At 48.3% G+C, this 21,758-nt stretch overlaps 1 protein-coding gene across 4 annotated transcripts; it reads left to right on the forward strand.

Annotated features, from left to right (window-relative positions):
* The first annotated feature begins 539 nt into the window (after positions 1 to 539).
* Positions 540 to 21,368, forward strand: heatr5a (HEAT repeat containing 5a). Of its 4 annotated transcripts, none has more exons than XM_062468987.1 (36): positions 540 to 695; positions 1,564 to 1,831; positions 2,326 to 2,537; positions 2,806 to 2,914; positions 3,046 to 3,195; positions 3,481 to 3,652; positions 3,985 to 4,145; positions 4,527 to 4,776; positions 5,042 to 5,197; positions 5,741 to 5,991; positions 6,074 to 6,185; positions 7,789 to 7,941; positions 8,061 to 8,160; positions 8,411 to 8,520; positions 9,061 to 9,224; positions 9,370 to 9,533; positions 9,983 to 10,088; positions 10,683 to 10,873; positions 11,327 to 11,486; positions 11,734 to 11,923; positions 12,170 to 12,339; positions 12,469 to 12,495; positions 13,261 to 13,405; positions 13,707 to 13,886; positions 14,353 to 14,583; positions 14,738 to 14,985; positions 15,486 to 15,665; positions 15,894 to 16,128; positions 16,451 to 16,690; positions 16,977 to 17,104; positions 17,220 to 17,367; positions 17,448 to 17,723; positions 17,918 to 18,214; positions 18,413 to 18,564; positions 19,090 to 19,300; positions 19,456 to 21,368. In XM_062468987.1, exons 2-36 carry the CDS (start codon positions 1,706 to 1,708, stop codon positions 19,758 to 19,760), a joined length of 6,210 nt encoding a protein of 2,069 aa, XP_062324971.1. In that variant the 5' UTR covers positions 540 to 695; positions 1,564 to 1,705; the 3' UTR covers positions 19,761 to 21,368. The 4 variants fall into 4 exon arrangements, with proteins under 4 accessions (XP_062324971.1, XP_062324972.1, XP_062324973.1 ...); XM_062468988.1 differs by having other exon boundaries at positions 3,988 to 4,145; XM_062468989.1 differs by lacking the exon at positions 12,469 to 12,495.
* Positions 21,369 to 21,758: the final 390 nt, after the last annotated feature.

The following is a 21,758-nucleotide window of genomic DNA, read 5'->3' on the forward strand; positions in this document are numbered from 1 at the left end:
GAGGGGAGAACAGAAAAGCCTTAAACAAAGTTGGTTAAAGCAGACTATAGTACAATAGAGTACAGTAGAGTATAGTAGAGTCCTCATCAAGTAGCCTTCTCATCAATGATGCAACTCTTAAAAAAAAAAACCTTTTTTTCAAAACTTTTTTTTCGAAAATATATATATTTTTTTAACATTTTGAAACCTTTTTTTTTTTTTATTCTCGGAAACTCTGCTTAAATATGTTCTGCATGTATTTGATGATTATGGCCTTATTTGCGTCCTATACTTTTCTTCACACAAAATATCTCTATGGCTCTGTTACTACCAAGCTGCTATCCACCTTTTCTTGTGGACAGCACGATCCAGAGCTGTTATGATCTAATGTCATCCAAATGTTTAAATGGATCACTCGCTGGATGCAAAAAATATGGTCAACAAGTAAAAAATCTACAACTTCTGTTTAGTTATTTGCTGACATTTGAGAAAACCTTCCTTAACTCTTGCATTAATTCATCACCCTAGGATACCACGTTCGATGATTTTGCAATCAACTACTCTAGACTTGAGTTGGGAAGCGGAGTTTGGGGAGAAGGAGGGTTTGAGAGCAGATGTGTCCACATCACCTATCGCCGGTGTTTAAATTATAGTCGACTGTTCTTCTTGTGTAGCCTACATCATAATCTGGTCGGAGTGAAAGTGTCAACTAATAGGTAAGACAACTTTTTTTTCAAAATATTATGTACTTAAAGTAGCATGCTTCGAAGCTTGAAGCTCCGTAGCTGAACATGGGCTCTGTCTATTTCCTGGACGAAAATATTGTCCAAACTATGTCACAGCAGAATTGGAATACTAGCCAATATATTTTTGTAGTGCATGATTTGCACTAGGCTAATTCATTAAACTTTAATATGCATGTGAGTAACGTCGATTTAATGTAAAGATATGAACGTATCGCATAATTTGAAGTAGTAATGTAAACATTTTGCTGAGATGGTTAGCTCCAGGGAATAGATGGCGCAAATGGTTAATCTTGTAGTTGTGTGAATTCAGAACTGACCCAGCTAGCGCTAGTTAGTTACCGATACAGTTGCATATCAGCATATCCATACGCCCTACTTTCCTGTCTTCCTACTTTCCTGTCTTCCTAATTCTACCAGTCAGCAGAGAACCTTAATATATGAGCTTTTACTTATATGAGAAAAGTACAGAGCGAGAGGGAGGAAAGAGTGTCTCTTCGTGTGAGTTGTCTGTAGGAGGTGCTTCGGTCCAACGGGAAGGATTGTGGTGAATAATTCATGGATTTTGCTGTCCCAGATTAGTTTACACTTCTTGGCACCCTGAGAAAAACAGGGAAGAGCAGTTCTGTACCCCCTTCCCCCGAGTCCATTTGAGTTTTTTCTAAGATCCAAGAAATGTAATATTGTGAGACAATGTTTGTTGTCATCTTTTCACACAAATTTTCTCTCTATCTTGTTCTTTCTCTGTCTGCCTCTCACTCTCCCCCTCCCTCTCTGTATCTCTCTCTCTCTCTCTCTCTCTCTCTCTCTCTCTCTCTCTCTCTCTCTCTCTCTCTCTCAGATTTTGGGCTCATTATGAAACAGAGCAGGAGTCGCCAACATTGACAGTAAGGAGCTGTCTCGTTTGGGGCTGAAGTCGAGGCTCCAGTTACTTAGAAAGAGAAGGAGGGGGAGAAGAAAGGAGGAGGAGCGGGAGTGAAAGGATGGAGCATGCCCACAGTCTGCTCCTGGACGAGGAGGCCTGCAGCCAGCTGGGGGAGCACCAAAGGGCCGAGTTTGTCTTCGAGTGGCTCCGCTTTCTGAAGAAGCTCCTTCCTGCTGCCGACAGGGTGAGGAGAAAAGAGAAGAGAAGGGTAGGAGTGGAAGAGGAGAGGAGGGGCGGGCGAGATTAGAAGAAGAGGAACCTAAACCCTTGAGGGTTTAGGTTGGTTGAGGGGCAGTTCTATGGGCGTATGTGAAGCCCTCTGTGACATGCTTGCGTGTAAAAAGGGCTATACAAATAAATTTGATTCGATTTGAAGCGTAGGGTGGGAGGAGAAGAGGGAAATGGGTATTTGGAGGAAGGGTGGAAGGAAGAAAGGAAAGGTTGGTGGAAGATGGGATCAGAGGTTAGACTGGGTGATGGAGGACAGTAGGTAAGATCCACCAAGGTGAGGAGGATAGAGGAGTGGTGGGGAGGAACAAGAGAAGGATAGCGTCTGGAGGTGATGAGTTGGGGGCGAAGGGATGATGGGATGAGGTGGAGCGGCAGGCAGGCAGAGGATGAGAGAGGTGAGGAATATAATACTTTTACTAATAATGTGTGGGTGTGTTTGTGTTTCAGGCGGATGTGAAACAGAACCAGAAGCGCTTGGTTGAGCAGCTGACTTCAGTTCTGATATGCTCCCCAGGCCCTCCGACACGTTGGGTGTTGGCTGACTGCCTGGCCCTGCTCTACAAGCTAGGAGACTCCCTCTCTTCCAGTCTCACTGTCGACAAATGCAATGACATCATTCGCAGCAAAGATGACTCTCCCAGCTTCCTGCCCACAAGACTGTGAGAACTGGAAAACAACCACTAAATAGAAACACATGTGAATAACCACCTGCAGTCAGAGTAACCTACAATAGCAGGACAATATATAATGTAGTTCAGGAATTTGTTTGTTGAAAACTTCATACATCTACAGCTACTGTATGCACATAATCGATACTGATATCACCTTTCCGTGTCACATGCTGTATATAAATAGTTCTGTCAAAGCATATCTCAATATGATGCCAAATGAACCTAGTGATGTAACTGTGTGTGTGTTTAATCCCAGGGCTGCCATCGCCTGTCTGGGCACCCTCTACGAACAGCTGGGTCGCATGCTGGCCAACTCCTTCAAGGAGACCCTGGGGAACCTGCTTAAGGCCATGAAGAATGCAGAGGTGGGTGTTAGTGAGGTGCAGTTAGTTGGTGCAGGTGGTTGTGATGATGGTGGAAATGATGAGGAAGACTATGCTGATGGTATGGATGATGGTTACCTCAGTGACGATGACCCCAGTCCCCTCTGCTCTAGTCCCAGGGCCGGTATGAGATCATGCTAAGCACGGAGAAGATCCTGCGTGGGCTTGGCGTGAGCGCCGTTCCATGTCACAGGGACATCTACAAGGCCACACGCATGTGTCTGACCGACCGCTCCATGGCTGTGCGCTGCGCTGCCGCCAAGGTAGCAAACCCATCCTCCTAGACTACCACTGTGTTGACTTTTATGAAGCGCTTCACATGTTTGCAGTGCTGTGATGATATTTTCTGTATCTTTCAGTTTAACTGTGACTGTAAAATCAGTGTCCTTCATATTATTGTGGTCGAGATACTTACCTATGGTCAGTTCTCTAACAGACGCTTGTATAACTGACACACTCACTGTCTGCTAATCATCAAACCCATAATGGTTTAACTGTTGGTATTGTCTCCAGTGTCTGACTTAATGTTACTGTTGTTGTCTCTCCAGTGTCTGCTGGAACTACAGAGGGAAGCAGTGTTCCTGTGGACCTCAGAGCTGGAGAACGTTGCCACTCTCTGCTTCAGGGCCTTCGAGGGCTCCAACTATGACGTGAGGGTGGCTGTAGCCCGGCTGCTGGGAACTTTGCTCGCCACGGCCGTGGAACCCAAACAGCCCACCGGTAGGTTCCAATACAACCTGCACAGAAATCTGTAAGAACTTGTAGACATTCTGGAACACTTGTTGAACATCTGGGTGACGCTGCACATAATAGAAGAACCAGCTAGCAATAATGCATTTTTATTACCACTCTCACCAACCACTGAGCTATACCCACCCCACCCCAGCAGATGCATTAAAGCAATAGCAGCCTTTTCCTTGATGACTGAGGAGTGTTTGAGTGTCTGTAGACCTGGCTTTTACCGCCATGTTGTCTTGTTCATTTAAATGCCTTGGTTTCCCGGACAACGCTTCAGTCTGTGTTTGTGTGTTATCCACCCCTGTTTGAATCAGCAGCCCTCAGGCAGAGCTCCAAGCGGACCTCGTTGGAGGAGGTGATGGACCTGCTGACAGGTGGTTTCCTGAGAGGGGGGGCTGGCTTCCTGCGGGCCAGTGGAGACATGCTGAAGGGAACAAGCTCTGTCAGCAAGGACATCAGGATAGGTGTCACCCAGGTATGCACTCTAGAACCCCACTAACGTAGCACTCCTAACCCCTACCACTAGTCTTTACTAGGCCCCATCACATTGACCTGATAAGACTGATGGTGAAATGGGTCATACTCCAAAGTACCTCCTCCAACACTTTTTGACCAGAATATTTTGTCAAATATATACATTTTTCTTGTTTTGTCTTCTGTATTTGTGCAGCCGTATAAAAGTGCAATGTTGCGTTTTTTTTATTTTTTTTAACTCTTTTAATTTCATAATTTCTTAAAACATTGATTTTTTTGTGCCTAAGACTTTTGCACAGCATTGTACATGACTTACTGTACTTTCTAACCCCTTCATCCTTTACTTCCTCTCTAACGCCCATCTCTCCTTCCATCTTCCCAGTCTTGCGTGGTGTTTATTTCCTGTCTGGGCGGAGCCTGGCTGGAGGCCAACTTCCCTATGCTCCTGTCTCTGCTGATGGAACTGGTGTCTCACGGGCGCGCCACACAGGCGCCTGCCGACGCCGTGGTTTGCCGACGCTGCGTCTCCTTCGTGCTGCGTGCCAGCCTGGGCTCCCTGCTGGGGGAGAAGGCCCAGATCGCCGCCGCCAAGGAGATCTGCCAGGCCGTCGGCAGGCAGAAGAGAGCCATAGGTGAGGTGGCCTGGTCTTGACTGTCTGAATGAGCTTGATTCAACACTACACAGAAGCACTTGCAGAAAAATAATGTCGCCTTCAGTGGTTGAGAGGCTTTTCTTAAGATGAGATTTAGAAGCCAGACCCAACATGAATGCTCACTGGACACTGGAGTCCAGTGAGCTGGAGATTAATAATCCCATTTTCTTAACGGAAATAAAGGCACAACCAGCTGTGTGGCAGATCACTGTGTTTGGAGATTAACTATGTCATCTCCTCTAAGATGCGGCGATGAGTGATGGGAACATGGAGACCCGGGTCAGCCCTGCCGACGTGGCAGCCAGTCAGCATGTCCTGGTGTGTGCCCTGCTGGAGCTGGGAAGTCTGGTACAGGGACTGGGGTCCACCGCAGCCCCACTCATCACAGACGCCAGCACGGGTGATTAAACACACACACAAACACACACACACACACACACCCACACAAACACACCCACACAAACATCCTGGTGTTTTGGGAGTAAGAACACCAGGATGGGTATGAAGCAGAAACATTTGCTTGCACAAACATCCATTTACTGAGATACATTACTGTTATATTATTGATGGATACAATTGTATTCTGCCGAGTCTGTAATAGGATAGAGAGAAGGGAGGGGAGGAAGAGTGATTGAAGGCAGAGTAGGGACAGACTGAGAGAGCAGGAGAGGAGGAGCGTGACACAGCAAGGGAGAGTGGAGATGACACGTGGCTACAATAGAGTGATTAATGGGTCAGAGTTCTGCAGAATCAGCTTTCTCAGCAACAAAGAACATTGGTGTTTATCTTTTGTCTTTATCCATGGCCTGCATGTTAAGGATACGTGGAGGAACAGGGATCAGTACCAGAGACACCGTAGATGGAGAGAATCTACACTTTAACCGTTAACACTGTACATATTGTGTGGGTGTATGTGTGTGCGCGTACCTCTGCCCCCCTCCAGCCCTCCTGGACACGGTCATCTCCGTCTTGCTCCACCCCAGCGCGTCAGCTCGTCTCGCTGCTGCCTGGTGTTTGCGCTGCGTTGCCATGGCGATGCCGTCCCAGGTTGCCGTGCTACTGGACCGCTGCACCGAGAGGCTCGCCGCCCTCAAGTCCTGCCCCGAGGCCGTGGCCGGGTACAGTGGTGCCATCGCCGCCCTGCTGGGGGCCGTGCAACACTGCCCTCTGGGCATCCCCCACACTAGAGGACAGGTAGGACAGGGAACGACACCACCACATGCTCTTATGGCTATGTTTTGGACCTTCTCGAAGAACCCTGTGTGTGTGTGTCCAGGTGGTGCTGGGCCTGGCTGAGGACCTTCTCCGCTCAGCCACTCAGAACAGTCGGATCTCCATTCCGAGGACTCAGGCTGGCTGGCAGCTGCTTACTGCTCTCTGTACCCTTGGTGTGTACAACACACACACACACACAGTTTTATTCTTCAGACGTTGTTAATGTGTGAGTGGGGTGCAACACACAGTTGTACTCTTCAGATGTTGTTAATGTGTGAGTGGGGTGCAACACACAGTTTTACTCTTCAGACGTTGTTAATGTGTGAGTGGGGTGCAACACACAGTTTTACTCTTCAGACGTTGTTAATGTGTGAGTGGGGTGCAACACACAGTTTTATTCTTCAGACGTTGTTAATGTGTGAGTGGGGTGCAACACACAGTTTTACTCTTCAGACGTTGTTAATGTGTGAGTGGGGTGCAACACACAGTTTTACTCTTCAGACGTTGTTAATGTGTGAGTGGGGTGCAACACACAGTTGTACTCTTCAGATGTTGTTAATGTGTGAGTGGGGTGCAACACACAGTTTTACTCTTCAGACGTTGTTAATGTGTGAGTGGGGTGCAACACACAAGTTTCACTCTTCAGACGTTGTTAATGTGTGAGTGGGGTGCAACACACAGTTTTACTCTTCAGACGTTGTTAATGTGTGAGTGGGGTGCAACACACAGTTTTATTCTTCAGACGTTGTTAATGTGTGAGTGGGGTGCAACACACAGTTTTACTCTTCAGACGTTGTTAATGTGTGAGTGGGGTGCAACACACAGTTTTACTCTTCAGACGTTGTTAATGTGTGAGTGGGGTGCAACACACAGTTTTACTCTTCAGACGTTGTTAATGTGTGAGTGGGGTGCAACACACAGTTTTATTCTTCAGACGTTGTTAATGTGTGAGTGGGGTGCAACACACAGTTTTACTCTTCAGACGTTGTTAATGTGTGAGTGGGGTGCAACACACAGTTTCACTCTTCAGACGTTGTTAATGTGTGAGTGGGGTGCAACACACAGTTTTACTCTTCAGACGTTGTTAATGTGTGAGTGGGGTGCAACACACAGTTTTACTCTTCAGACGTTGTTAATGTGTGAGTGGGGTGCAACACACAGTTTTACTCTTCAGACGTTGTTAATGTGTGAGTGGGGTGCAACACACAGTTTTACTCTTCAGACGTTGTTAATGTGTGAGTGGGGTGCAACACACAGTTTTACTCTTCAGACGTTGTTAATGTGTGAGTGGGGTGCAACACACAGTTTTACTCTTCAGACGTTGTTAATGTGTGAGTGGGGTGCAACACACAGTTTCACTCTTCAGACGTTGTTAATGTGTGCGTGGGGTGCAACACACAGTTTTACTCTTCAGACGTTGTTAATGTGTGAGTGGGGTGCAACACACAGTTTTACTCTTCAGACGTTGTTAATGTGTGAGTGGGGTGCAACACACAGTTTTACTCTTCAGATGTTGTTAATGTGTGCGTGGGGTGCAACACACAGTTTCACTCTTCAGACGTTGTTAATGTGTGAGTGGGGTGCAACACACAGTTGTACTCTTCAGATGTTGTTAATGTGTGAGTGGGGTGCAACACACAGTTTTACTCTTCAGACGTTGTTAATGTGTGAGTGGGGTGCAACACACAGTTTTACTCTTCAGACGTTGTTAATGTGTGCGTGGGGTGCAACACACAGTTTTACTCTTCAGACGTTGTTAATGTGTGCGGTCCTCAGGCCCAGCGGTGGTGGAGCACCACCTGCCCCGGCTGCTGCTTCTGTGGAGGTGTGCCTTCCCGCCCTCCATCAGGGAGCTGGACATGGAGCTCCGTCGTGGGGACTACTTCACCTGGCAGGTCGCCCTGGAGGGCCGCGCCGGAGCGCTCTGCGGTGAGAGAGCGCCGGGCCCTCGTTCCTGCGTGGTCCACACAGCTCTCTGTGTGTGTCGTGTGAAGATTCACCTTGTTTTAGGATGACCACTGACCTTTTTTGTGCGACCTCCCCTGCAGCTATGAGAAGCCTGGTCGCTCACTGTTCGGACCTTCTCACCGATGACGTCATCAGCCGGATGCTCACTCCATTGGCCTGCGCCGTGGCACTGCTCACCAAGTGAGTCTCCCAATTGGTCGGTTCCCTCACATAGGAGCTAAAGGGATTGGCTCCATCACACCGAAGGGATATCCTGTCTGAGGGGATACGGTGGGGTTGCTGAGGTTTGCACAGCTAACCGGGAAAGGAGCTAAAAGTAGCAGATGAGATCGATAAACACTTGGAGGGCTGCCAGAATCTCACTTAACCAATTAAAGATGTGTGCTGAAGGACGGAGCCTTTAAAATGAGATCTCTGTGCATGTTTCCAGGGTACCTTCTCTCATCAAGTCCTATGGGAATCAGATAAAGGGGTCGTCCGTTGTCTTCAGACTGAGAGTGTACGAGATCCTGGCTCTGCTGCCTCCAAAGATCTATGAAGGTGAGTTTTTGTGTGTGTGTGTGTGTGTGTGTGTGGGTGCATACTCTCCTGAATGATCTCCTAGGAAGATCCGAAGTTTTAACAGTCTTGTTGGGAGTCAAGGTCGGTCTCAGTCCTCCTGGTGAGATGCAGGTTCTCCTGTGTGTTCTCCTGGTGAGATGCAAGTTCTCCTGTGTGTTCTCCTGATTAGATGCAGGTTCTCCTGTGTGTTCTCCTGGTGAGATGCAGGTTCTCCTGTGTGTTCTCCTGGTGAGATGCAGGTTCTCTTGTGTGTTCTCCTGGTGAGATGCAGGTTCTCCCGTGTGTTCTCCTGGTGAGATGCAGGTTCTCCCGTGTGTTCTCCTGGTAAGATGCAGGTTCTCCCGTGTGTTCTCCTGGTAAGATGCAGGTTCTCCCGTGTGTTCTCCTGGTAAGATGCAGGTTCTCCCGTGAGTTCTCCTGGTAAGATGCAGGTTCTCCCGTGTGTTCTCCTGGTAAGATGCAGGTTCTCCCGTGTGTTCTCCTGGTAAGATGCAGGTTCTCCTGTGTGTTCTCCTGCAGAGAGTTTTGGGGTGGTGGTGAAGCAGCTGGTGTTGGATCTCACAGCCCAGGAGAACTCTGGCTGTTCGGAGCTCACTCTGATCCCCCCCCTCTGCCACGCCCAGGACCTGGCTCTGCTGGGGCCCGCGCTGCAGGACATGGACCAGAGATACATAGAGGAGCAGGTGTGTCTGTGTGCTGTGTGTGTGTGTTCGCTTCTGGGAGTCATAGGAGGGTGTGGTTGGAAGTGTAGGTTTTGGTGTGTGCGTGTGTGTGTGTGCGTGCGTGTGTGTGACCTAATACCACTCTCTTCCTGCCACTCTGTCCCAGCTGCATGGCAGCAGTGTTGGAGGAGGCACTCTGGAGTATGACCCCTTCACCATCAGTCTGAAGCAGGAGGAAGTGCCCGCCCCCCTCCCCCCTGCAGCCGCCCTCACCTCTGCTGCCGTCCAGCTGTTTGGAGTCATCTTCCCCCACATCATCATCCCTCAGAGGTCTGTGTGGCTCAGACTCAATCCCCAGCCCCTGCCTTCCCAAATCATCATCATTCTCCCACTAGACTTCAGCAGTAGTGACACACTAGTGACACACTCCGTTAGGGAAATCTCTCCAGTGATATTTTTTCACAAATATGTTTTCTTCCTTGTAACTTTCAAAACGGCTCTACCTTTAGAAACTTTTTTTTATTCCAAACTTTTTTCCCCCAAATATTTGTTTTCATACTTTAGTTTTCATTGGTTTGGCGACCCACCTGTATTACCCTAGCAGACCACTAGTGGGCCGTGGCCCACAGGTTGGGAATCGCTGCACCAGACCAAGCTCTACATGACAATACCAGACTGTCATACTTCAACATCGTGCCTGCCCTGTGCCGAATTTGTTAATCGCTCTTTTTCCTTCTCATTCACGCTCTCTCTCATTCCCCTCCTTTGTCTTATATCAGGAGTCAGATTCTGGAGCAGTTCATTGAGACGGTGACTCAGCTGAAGGGAGTGAGACAGCAGATCGTCCAGACCCATGTCTCTGCTGCCCTCTGCAGTGTTCTCAAGGTACTGCATGCTGCTTCTCTGTGTGGCAGTTCTATTGGTACATTTACATTTATTCATTCAGCAGACGCTTTTATCCAAAGTGACTTCCAAGAGAGAGCTTTACAAAAAAGTGCATATGTCAATGATCATAAACAACGAGATAGCCCCAAACATTGCGGATAACCAAAAACTTGAAGCATACATTGTGAAAAGCAAATAAGTGCCAATAGGTAGAACCAGATAAGTATTTTACACTGAGAACACAGGGGGAACAGATTCCCCTGGAGGCTTGGAAAAAAAGTTTTGGAAGGTTGAAAAAAAATTCAAATAAAAAAAGGTTATAAAAGGTTGAAAAAATGTACTGTACTCGTCAATGATGCAAACCTATTTTTGGAAATAATTTATTTTCAACATTTCAAAACTTTTTGTAGGAAATATTTTTCAAATATTTTACATTAGTCTTTTACACTGAGAACACAAGGGGAACAGATTTCCCTGGAAAAAAAGTTTTGGAAGCTTGAAAAAAATGTGTAACAGACAAGACTAATCAAACTAACTCTTCCCACCACCTCTCTCTCTCTCTCTCTCCCTCCCTCCCTTCCCCCTCCTCCCCAGCTTCTGGGCTGTAGTCGAGGTACGCTTGGTCCTGAGGAGGTGCGGCGTCCTGCTCTGGCTCTCCTGGTGGGGGCGCTAGAGAGCAGCAGCTCTGTGCTGCGCTGCATGGCGGCTGAGGGCCTGGCTCGCCTGGTGCAGGTGGTCAACGACCCAGGCTTCACCGTCTCCATGACGCTGAGCAGCTTTGACAAGTTAGTCGCTACCTTCTCACTACACACACACACACAGTGTAACCTGCTTTACCATAAAATATTTGAAAATATTTGAACCTGACAAATTGGTGACATACAGACATATGCAAGAACTGGCATGGGAGCAGGTTAGGTTTTGTGGATAGTTTGTTCCTTTGTGTAACATGGGCAGCTTGTTTTTTGTGTAGCATCTACAGTATATACTTCATTTTCCTCAGTTCTCTCGTTTTGGTCTGTCTGTGGTTAGTCTGTCTGTCTCCTGGGTTATGTTGTTTAGCTGTTGTCAATGCTAATCAGACAAGCCGTGTATATTACACATGATGAATGTAGAGCTCCCTGGGTTTATTGTTTGCACCTTCCTGCCACAGTAAATTCTGTGTTTGTGCAACATACATGGCGAATAAACTGAATTCTGATTCTGATCCATCTCCCTGGGCTGGTTGTGTCCCTCAGGCTGAAGAGTGCCAGGGACGCGGTGACACGCACGGGTCATGCTCTGGCCCTGGGGACCGTGTACCGGTATGCCGGGGGCATCAGCTCACCCCAGCATCTCAGCGCCTGCGTGGGCATCCTCTTCACCCTCTCCCAGGACAGCACCTCACCTGAAGTCCAGGTAGAACGCAGAAGACAACATTTGATTTGATCTAGACAGAATTGTACGTGTGTAGTCCTTTTTTACAAGCAGCGTCATCGAGGGGCTTCACATATGCCCACAGAACTGCACCTAAACCAACCCAATGATGTGTCTATGCTCCATATAAATACAAACACAATTGTGTAAAAAAAAAAATATATACATATAATATAATAAAAATACACATGCACAATGTTTAACAGCATGTGTATGTGCTCCATGACAGATGTGGGCTCTCCACTCCCTGTCCATGGTGATAGACCTGGCTGGTCCCCTGTACCACAGCCATCTGGAGGCCAGCTTCACCCTGGTCCTGCGCCTGCTGCTCTCCATCCCTCCCACACACGTAGAGGTGCACCAGAGCCTGGGGAGATGTCTCAACTCTCTCATCACCTCCCTTGGCCCAGACCTGCAGGGTAGGGAACCACTAGAGCAGGTCACCTGCACCAGTTAACAGGGCTCAGACAGCATTTGTTTAGTATTTTATATGTTGATATGAAGAATAATATGTATGTTTGAGTTTGAGATGTTGGCGCTACTCCTTAAGGTTGCGTATGTGTGCGTGTTTGTGTGTCTGCGTGTCTGCGTGTGTGCGTGCGTATGTGTCTGTGTGTGTGTGTGTGTGTCTGCGTGTGTGTGTATGTATGTGTCTGCTGTCCCAGGTGAGGGCGCATGCGTCTCTGCACTGCGGGCCTCGTGCCTTGTGGGCTGTGAAGTGATGCAGGACAGCCCAGACTGTCTAGTCCAGGCCCAGGCCATCTCCTGTCTGCAGCAGCTCCACATGTTCGCGCCCCGACACGTCAACCTGGCCAGCCTGGTACCCACCCTCTGTGTGAGTAACACCCCGGAACACTCAACTCTGTCCAGAGAAACACGGAGATTACACAGCGATTATTGTCCTGCTCCGTTTTAGTGTTCCTCTACGTAGATGACAGTGTTGTATATGTTCTGTCCCATGCAGGAGATCATGTTGGATTATTCTATGTTGGTAGGTCTCCTCTTCCATCTGCAGGACCTGCTGATTCCGTTCTTAATCTGTTGCTGACACTGGCTTTGTGTTGTTATTATTATTTCTGTGCTCACCACAAGGCTGATTTTGACTGTGTTTGAGTTTCTGTTCTCTGTTGTGTTTTAACTAACCTGAGGAGCTGGCTGGTTGCCACAGCCGACCCCCATAGATGATGTACAGCCCAAACCAGCAACACAGTGTTGGCTACAACTAACTACACATTTACATACATACACTTACATTTGATAAATTTAGCAGGTGCTTTTATACAAAGTGACTTCATGAAATAAATGCAAGAACTAGGAAAGGACCGGGTTAGGTTTTGTGGATTGTTTGTTCATTGTGTAATATGGGCAGTTTTTTTTGTTGTGTAACATCTATATACCATCTATGGGGGACCCTCAATATATTTTTGTGGAATATTCTGGTGAAACTAAAAACAAAACTGTTCTTCTGTGCCTGTTTGCGTTCTAAACTTCCTTTTCCTCGGTTCTCTGGGTTTGGTCTGTTTGTGAATCCTAGGTTATGTTGTTTATCTGCTAAGAGACATTTTAAATCCTTAGTCCTTGTTTGGTTGGCACTTGCTACTTACAACAATGATTTATTTTCTAACACATCACAGCAGCAATCCCGTTAATATGTTCCAGCATGCGTGTTTGTTAACGGTGTTTTAAATACTTCCTAGCATGAGAAGCCGCACTACTGTGCTTAGTTTGTCAGCTGTTGTGATGTGTGTGTGTGTAGGTAAACCTGTGTAGTTCCTACTTGTCCCTGCGCCGTGCCGTGGTAGCCTGCCTAAGACAGCTGGCCCAGAGGGAGGCGCTAGAGGTGTCGGAGCACGCCATAGCTCTGGTCAAGGAGCTGCCACGCAGAGACAACACACAGCTGGGTGAGAGTGCGCCTGGGACGATCCTCACAACTAGAGCAATTAACATTGGATATGGATGTTACATTTTACATTTAGTCATTTAGCAGACGCTCTTATCCAGAGCGACTTACAGCAAGTACAGGGACATTCCCCCCGAGGCAAGTAGGGTGAAGTGCCTTGCCCAAGGACACAACGTCATTTTGCACGGCCAGGAATCGAACGGCAACCGGATCAGAGGGTCATCAGCCATCTGACCCCCCCAGCAATACATACAAAACACACACAGTTGACCTGACTGGTAATCTCATTGACCACCACCCAGATGTGACCATTAAGGAGGTGGGCCTAGAGGGGGCTCTGTTCAGCCTGCTGGACCGGGAGTCAGACCCCCGTCTCCGCAGGGACATCCAGGAGACCCTTGTCCACATGATGGGGTCCATCTCAGCTGGCAAGCTGTCCCACTGGCTCAAACTCTGCAAGGACGTCCTCTCTGCATCCGCAGGTCAGAATCAGAATTTGTTGGTGCAACCAATACACATATACGGATCTTCAATCAAAAATTTTAAAAGTACAGTAGTCTAACTAATCCTAGGAACTAAGAATCTAAAAAATACAATAAAATAATGTAAAATATAAATAAAATATATATAAAAATAAGAATATTAATGGGCAATAGTGTAAATAAGGTGGCTTGTGCGTAGTGCAATAGGTGTCGGATGGACTAATAATAGATAATAGCCTATGTGAAATACCAGGGGGATTTTGATCCAAATCCGAATACTGTGAAATTACTGGGTTCTGCGTTTATCACCTTTTATAATAGAGTGAATGAAATTGTGTCAGAAGTGCCAACTGGAGATAAATCGAACTTACCCTCAATGCTATTTTGAGCAGTTTTATCGGGCCCTGTATGTACAAAGCTCTGCTTGTGTTACTTTTAACCTGACATGGATGTGTGTGTGTCTCAGACTCCCGTGCCCCAGTGGAGACCACCCAGGAGGAGGAGGGAGAGAAGGACGACGACGCCTCTGTCTTCCACGCCAAGTCGGACTCCAGCGGGCCCTTCACCAACCTGCGCTGGTCCACGCGCGTCTTCGCCGTGGAGTGTGTGTGCCGCATCATCGCCCAGTGCGAGCACGGAAACCCCGCCCACTTCGACATGGCACTGGCCCAAGAGCTCCGCCTTCACGAGTCCACTGGTGAGTCGGAGTAGAGTTCCCTCTACAGAACCTTTCTTCCTCGGCAAGCCCAGAAGATGAGAGGCATGACACGTATTCCGACTGGTGAAACCGGCACATGCATAAACAGGACCTGGCTAAACCGCTCACTTCTCCCACCCTCGTCATCTCTCAGACTTCCTGGTTCTCCACCTGGGCGACCTGGTGCGCATGGCGTTCATGGCTGCCACTGACCACAGCGAGCAGCTGCGTCTGTCCGGCCTGCAGACCCTCCTGGTCATCATCCGCAGGTTCTCCTCCATCCCGGAGCCCGAGTTCCCCGGCCACGTGATCCTGGAGCAGTACCAGGCCAACGTAGGAGCTGCCCTCAGACCTGCCTTCACCCCTGACGCTCCGCCCCATGTCACAGCTAAAGCATGCCAGGTGGGTGAGGCTTCCGCCTTCTGTCAGGGTCTACAGCGAGGGGGGTCTCCAACCCTGTTCACTAATCCAGCACACCTGTTAGCTGGTTGATCAGGTAACTAGTGTTGAAGCAGGTCAAATAAATGCGGTTGGAGCCACAAGCAACAGGCAGGTAGCCCTGCAGGGGTTGGAGATACCCTGGACTACAGGATCCATAACGAGGGATAGATTCATCGTTTTGGATTCAGTGTTTCCCCTACCATTATATTAGGGGACACCCCCCGCACCCCCTGGAAGGTCAAGTAAAAAAAAAAGGTTTAAGGTTACCTTTCCTATAAAACAGGTATATAGCTTGCTCTTTTATTAAACAAACTACATGACCTCATGTTATTTATCTTATTTACACGCCGCCCCCCCCCCCCCCCCCCCCCCCCCAAAGCTGTAAACCTAGGGGAAACACTGGGATTGTCGCTCGTTCCATGATGGAGCTGAACATGGTTGCCTGTGTGTGTGTGCTCCAGGTGTGCAGTGCGTGGATCGCCAGCGGCGTGGTGAGCGACCTCCGGGACCTGCGGCGTGTGCACCAGCTGCTGGCGTCCTCGCTGATCAAGGTGCAGGCTGGGAAGGAGACGCCGAGCCAGCTGTACAACGAGGCCACCGCTACCATGGAAACGCTGGCCGTGCTCAAGGCCTGGGCGGAGGTAGGGGGTTGGTGAATGGGCGGGTGGAATTGTGGATGGGTGAGTGATGGTCGCTCTAAGTCTAAATGTACATTTGTTTACATTTATTCATTTAGCAGACACTTTTATCCAAAGCGACTTCCAAGAGAGAAGTTTACAAAAAGTGCATAGGTGAATGATCATAAACAATCAGAAAACATTGCGGGTAGCCAAAACCCTAAATGGATCTGCTCTCCTTTCCCCACCCAGGTGTACATTGTAGCTGTGCAGACTAGCAAACAAAAGGAGAGTTCTGATAGGTTCGCTGACCTGGCTGGACCCCCTCCGTCCAGTGAGGGCTCAGTATCTGGAGCTGGGGTGGCAGGGCTGCTGAAGCTAGTTCAGTCAGACCTGGGCACGCTGAGCCGTCTGTGGATGGCAGCACTACAGGACTACGCCCTGCTGACCCTCCCCCAAGACTACAACTCCCAGCTTCCTGCCGCAGGTATGACCAAGCGCCTCTCTCTGCCACCACTGCCACACAGCGAACCAGGGATGTCATTCAAATCCGTAACACGGAGCTTATCATATCGTAAAAACATGTTTTTCTGCTTGTCCGTCCTTTGATTTAAATTTAGTCATTTAGCAGACGCTCTTATCCAGAGCGACTTACAGTAAGTAAAGGGACATTCCCCCAAGGCAAGTAGGGTGAAGTGCCTTGCCCAAGGACACAACGTAATTTCGCACGGCCGGGAATCGAACCAGCAACCTTCTGATTAATAGCCCGATTCCCTAACCGCTCAGCCATCTGACCCCCTTTGTTCTAGGTGGTTCTTTCTACACGGCAGAGACGGTGGAGCAGGCCCGCCCGCACTACAGCTGCTCGTGGGCGCCGCTGCTCCACGCCACGGCACTCTGGCTCCACAGCACCGGTTTCATCATGGTGGACGACGGCCCCGCCAACCTGTCCAGACCTGTCACCCCCACCTCCATGGGGCAATCCACCTCCCTGGCCTGCGTCAAGTCCCCCGAGGACGTCAGCGCAGACCGCCTGAACCTTATATTAGGTACAATACCGCCCCCTTTAACTGTTCTCTCCTTAACCTCCCCTTTAACTGTTCGATATCCTCTCCTTAACATCCCCTTTAACTGTGCAATATCCTCACCGTAACCTCCCCTTTAACTGTGCAATATCCTCACCTTAACCTCCCCTTTAACTGTGCAATATCCTCACTTTAACCTCCCCTTTAACTGTTCAATATCGTCACCTTCACTATCTTAATCAAGATGAGTCTTATTCATTTATGTCTGTCTTTGTGTGATGTATCAAAAATGTTTTTCTCTTTTGAAAAGGTATCAGTGTGGAGTTCCTGTGCTCGCCCCACTCCCAGGACCAGATGGAGAACATCAATTCCTGTCTGCTCGCCCTGCAGGCTCTACTGGACGTCTCCTGGCCACGAGCCAAGTTCGGCAGCGACCAGGTAGAGATGCGTACCTGGAGTCTCTAAACACCAGCACAGCCGAGGCTGGCCTTCTTACTGAGGACTCAGGAGTTAAGTGGCGTGTGTGAACTCCTGTGTTTCCTGCCGTTTTCAGGATCTGAGTGTGGAGCTACTGAACGTGCTTCACAGGCTGATGGTGACGCGGGAGGGTCCTGAAGTCCAGCTGGCCGTTATGGAGCTGGTCAGGCAGGTGGTCACTGCCCAACAGGAGCACGTGAAGGAGAAACGCCACAGCGCAGAGGGTACACAGCTAGCTAGTTCTTTACCGTCATTAATCAAGCACACATCACCGTCCTTCTAATCCTGCCTCTGTTCTTCTCAGTGGATGATGGGGCAGCAGAGAAGGAGACGGTTCCTGAGTTTGGCGAGGGGCGGGACACGGGCGGGCTGGTCCCGGGGCGGTCGCTGGTTTTCGGAGCTCTGGAGCTGTGTCTGTGTGTTCTGGTCCGGAAGCTTCCACAGCTCAGCCCCAAGCTGGCCGGCACCAGCCCCTCGGGCCCCGGTGGCTCGGTCTGGACCCTGATGGACAGCGACTGTGGACTGGTGACCTCTGCCCTTGCCATTCTGTCTGACCTGCCCTCCATCTGCTCCCCAGAAGGTAGCGGGACACACACACACATGCTTGGGCGCACACATACCTGTGAACAAAGTTGGGTCATAAGCAAATACGTTTGAGTGAATCCGTGAAAAGATTGGCTCCAATACTGAATTCACAAGACCCAGATTAATCAGGAAAGTAAACCAGCCTTCCTACACACGATTAACATTCCTCTCTCGTTCTCTCCTTCCCAGGGAGTGTGTCTATCTTGCCCACGGTGCTCTATCTGCTGATGGGGGTGTTGAGGGAGCTTGTGCAGCAGCCTGGAGGGGCAGGAGGTGCGGGGGCCTCGGGTCTCCCAGGGGGACAGCTCCCCCAGCCTGGGCCTGGGCTCGGGGGATGTGGAGGTCTGGGCCTGGTGGTCCGGGGGGCTCTGCAGGCCCTGAAGGCTGTCCTGTCCTCCCCCATGAGCAGGGCGGAGAAGAGCAGAGGGGCCTGGAGCCACCTTCTGCGCTGTGCTCTCAACACTCTGCTGGACTGCTGGGACTCAGGTACTATCATTTACCACACGCGTCCTTCGGGCAGAAACAAAAACACACACACACACACTCACGGTCCCACATGACTTTATGAAGGTTATTAGTAGTAGTAATCTTACAAGCTTTGAGACTATTTAGTATTTCAGGTCTCTCTTGAGCTTTTTCACTGTTTGCTATGCTGACTTCCTTTGTTGCTGCTTGTATTTCCAGATCAGCCAGGGTGTGTGGTGGACGAGGTCAGCCTGTTGACAGCCTTGACCATCTTCCTGCTGACGGCCAGTCCTGAGGTGACTACGGCCGAGCCTCTCCATACACGCTGCATTCAGCGCTTCAGAGCCTGCCTGGAAGCCAAGGACCACACGGTAGGTCGAAACGATTTGAGCCCACTGAAACCAATGTCTAACTCTAATAATAATAATATTATGTTTGATTTTTATAGCGCCTTTCCCAAGCTCAAGGTCACTTTACAATGGTAATACATTACAAAAACATGGACAAACGCTAAAAAAGATTGTTCAGATGTTGCTCAAATACCTGCTCTGGGTCGTTTGACCTGTGCACCTGACCCTGATGAGGGGCCCTGGAGGGGGTCTGACTAGATCAGCAGCATACCTCAGACGCTGACCTGGTCTAAAAATAACTTAGAAAAACTTGAACTTGAGTTATGTAAACATGTTTTTGTTTGAGTTTCCACTGGAAAGCCTTTCTTTCAATAGAAAGAAGCTGTAGAAAGAATATGAACCGTGCATGTAAAGCACCTTAGCCAATGCAAATGCTTCTTTCTGTATTAGAAAGTATGTAAATCACATGGAAACCAGCACAAGGCTAATTTTCTTTCTCAATTTTCAATATGTCTGTGTCTCTCTACCTCTCTCCTCCCTCTCCAGGTGCAGAGCTGTAGCTACCAGTTGCTGACCTCTGTGTTCCAGAGCCAGGGCGGGGTGGGGGGGACCTACATTCAGGCGTTGGGGTCCTGCGTGGTACGACACCTCCAGGGGGTGGAGAAGAGGAGGCCACAGAGCCCAGAGGAACTGCAGGCTGTCCAAGACGGTGTCCGGGCCTTGGAGGCCCTGGTCCTCGCTGCTGACGAGGCAAACCGTGAGTAGCTAGTTACCTAGGAGACACGCAAACCAAACAATCCAATATCCAACAGACTGAGGATGTCAGTGAGTTTCTGTTGAAACAGACGGAGAGATATAAGCCCACTAGCGTCACTCTTCCCTCACGTCTCCTTCGTGTGTTTGTACTTCCAGGTCCACAGCTGGTAGCCATCTTGCTACCCATCCTCATCTCCTTCCTATTGGACGAGAACGCCCTGGGCTCCTCCCCGGCGCCGGCTCGTTCCCTCCATGAGTGGTCTCTGAAGGACCTGATGCGTCTGGGCCCCCAGCACCCGTCTGTGTTCAAGGCCCTCATGGCCTCTTCCCCGCACCTCAAGGCCCGTCTGGAAGCTGCCGTCAAGGGCAACCAGGAGAGTCTGCACGCCAAGGCCTCCAGCACAGCCCACGGCCCCAGGAAGACCTCCCCAAGCATCCAGCTCAAAACCAACTTTCTGTGAACCTGGAAGGGAATGAAGCTGACGTCTTTAATGAACCCCTTCACCCGACTCAGCCTAACCCAGCCGGGCCTAGCTCAGGCCTGCCATCCTCTAAAGCTCACTAGTGTAGGCCTTAATATCATTATCAAGTGATGCATGTTTGTAATACCAGAGCTGAGGACATTTAGATCAAAAGATATTGGATAGGGGTAGGCAGTAAGTTGTCAATGAGCGCCACCTGCCCTATCACAGGGACGGGCGGGGCTAAATGTGTCTATATGACTGTAGGGTTTATCATGTGAACTAGAGAAGGATTCGAGATGCGGGGATCATTCATTATGTGGAGCAGATCACCCTCATCAGTATATCACAGACTTGTCACTTTATCACATTAGGAAATGGCATTCACATATTGTTCCCCAATGATCACACACAATGCAGTAAGTAGTGTCTAAGGGGTAAAGAGTAGCAATGTATAGAATAATCTCATGGTACAGGTAGTTGTAGGGTTTATGTGGCCAGTTTAACCTTTATGAGGGAGCAACGGTGTAAAGACAATGTCATCATTCTCACATCACCTTCCTCTATATCCATGTTCCAACTTCAGCAGTGAACATCTTAAGAAGTAATTTGCCAGGCAAGCCACAGATGTGGCTCGTACCCGTGCACTTGGAACCACTTACTGGTATCATGGTACAGTCATAGTTCTGTGTTGAGTGGAAATATGACAGATCTGTAGCTTCCATCTTTATAAGTTCCTTATACTTAATTCTCTCAACTGTCCTTGTCAGACTCTACTATGCCAGCCAACAAACATGCTTAATGCTACAGACTGTTAGAGCACATTAACAGCTTAGCAGTAACAAGATTGTCATCAAGCGTCATACTGTAGACTTGAATCATTATACTATGCAGTATTAAGGGTTATGAATAATAGTACAATAATAGCCATGTAAAAAGACCCCAATTCTTTATCCATGACTGTTTTTGTTTTGATAATTGAGACAAAAAATACAGTATCCACTCAAAGAAAACTGTTAGCAGACAGAACTGCACTTATAACACTGTGTGACGGTCAGCATTATACTCTCTTGCAGCTATCTGATCATAATCTGACCGCTATCATTAACTTGATGGTCTGTAGAGGCTGCTTAAGGATGGGGTTGGTAGCATGAATTACTTTATCATCACAACATCTTGGCTTTTATCGGTTACTTCCTGTTTTAGGGTAACTTGAGATTAATTTGTTTGAATTAATGTACTGTATGGATGAACGCTATCTCCTCTAAACTGAGGCTTTGATCAAAAGCATTGGCTGTGGAATACATTGGGTTGTCATCCAGCATATGAATGTTCACTGAAGAGTGACGCTTTACCATAGTTACAGTTAATCATTGGATGATAGTCCAGTCACTAAAGTCAAGACTAAAAAGTATGTATCTGCAATAATCAACATCGTCCTGTTGACAGCACTACAATAGATACGATGATACTGTTATAATACTAAGCCTGTATATCATGAAGTGACTTGGCATTTGTTTTGTAAACTGTACAAATGAAAATATTGGTTGGATATTAACACATGATTTTCTAATGCCAGTGGGTGAATAAAGCCTAATTTTCATTTAATCTCATTCTACATTGTCAGTAGTATTCAACATTGCTCTAAATGGAGTGGAATATTATATAATCTGTAACAAAGAGTTATTTAGCGCTGCGTTTCTAGTGTTTCAGTTAAGTGGTGAATGCTGTGTTTTGAAGTGAACTTGGAATCGCTTCGCAATCGAACGCAGTCTGGGGGTGTGGCTTTAATGCACACCGTGTGATACAATGTCTGATAGAGTTAGCCTACTCAATTATTGTATCAACATAGTCACAGAATTGTACAATTGCCGTTGTAGGGAATTTTAATAGCATTGTGTAGGAGGTGACTATTCTTATCCGATGAAGTATTTCTGGATTCAAGGAAGATTGGGTACAAATATATGCATTTATGTTCCTTTTAGGACATTATATGAG

This window comes from Osmerus eperlanus, chromosome 9, assembly GCF_963692335.1.
Source record: "Osmerus eperlanus chromosome 9, fOsmEpe2.1, whole genome shotgun sequence".
Taxonomy (NCBI): Eukaryota; Metazoa; Chordata; class Actinopteri; order Osmeriformes; family Osmeridae; genus Osmerus; species Osmerus eperlanus.

What these genes read in the sequence shown, in the direction of transcription:
- heatr5a (XM_062468987.1), top strand. Translation starts at nt 1,706, where the DNA reads ATGGAGCATGCCCACAGTCTGCTCCTGGACGAGGAGGCCTGCAGCCAG. An exon ending in TCCTTCCTGCTGCCGACAGG is followed by an intron (nt 1,832 to 2,325) that starts GTGAGGAGAAAA and finishes TTTGTGTTTCAG; the next exon opens with GCGGATGTGAAACAGAACCA. An exon ending in CAGAGACAACACACAGCTGG is followed by an intron (nt 13,406 to 13,706) that starts GTGAGAGTGCGC and finishes ACCACCACCCAG; the next exon opens with ATGTGACCATTAAGGAGGTG.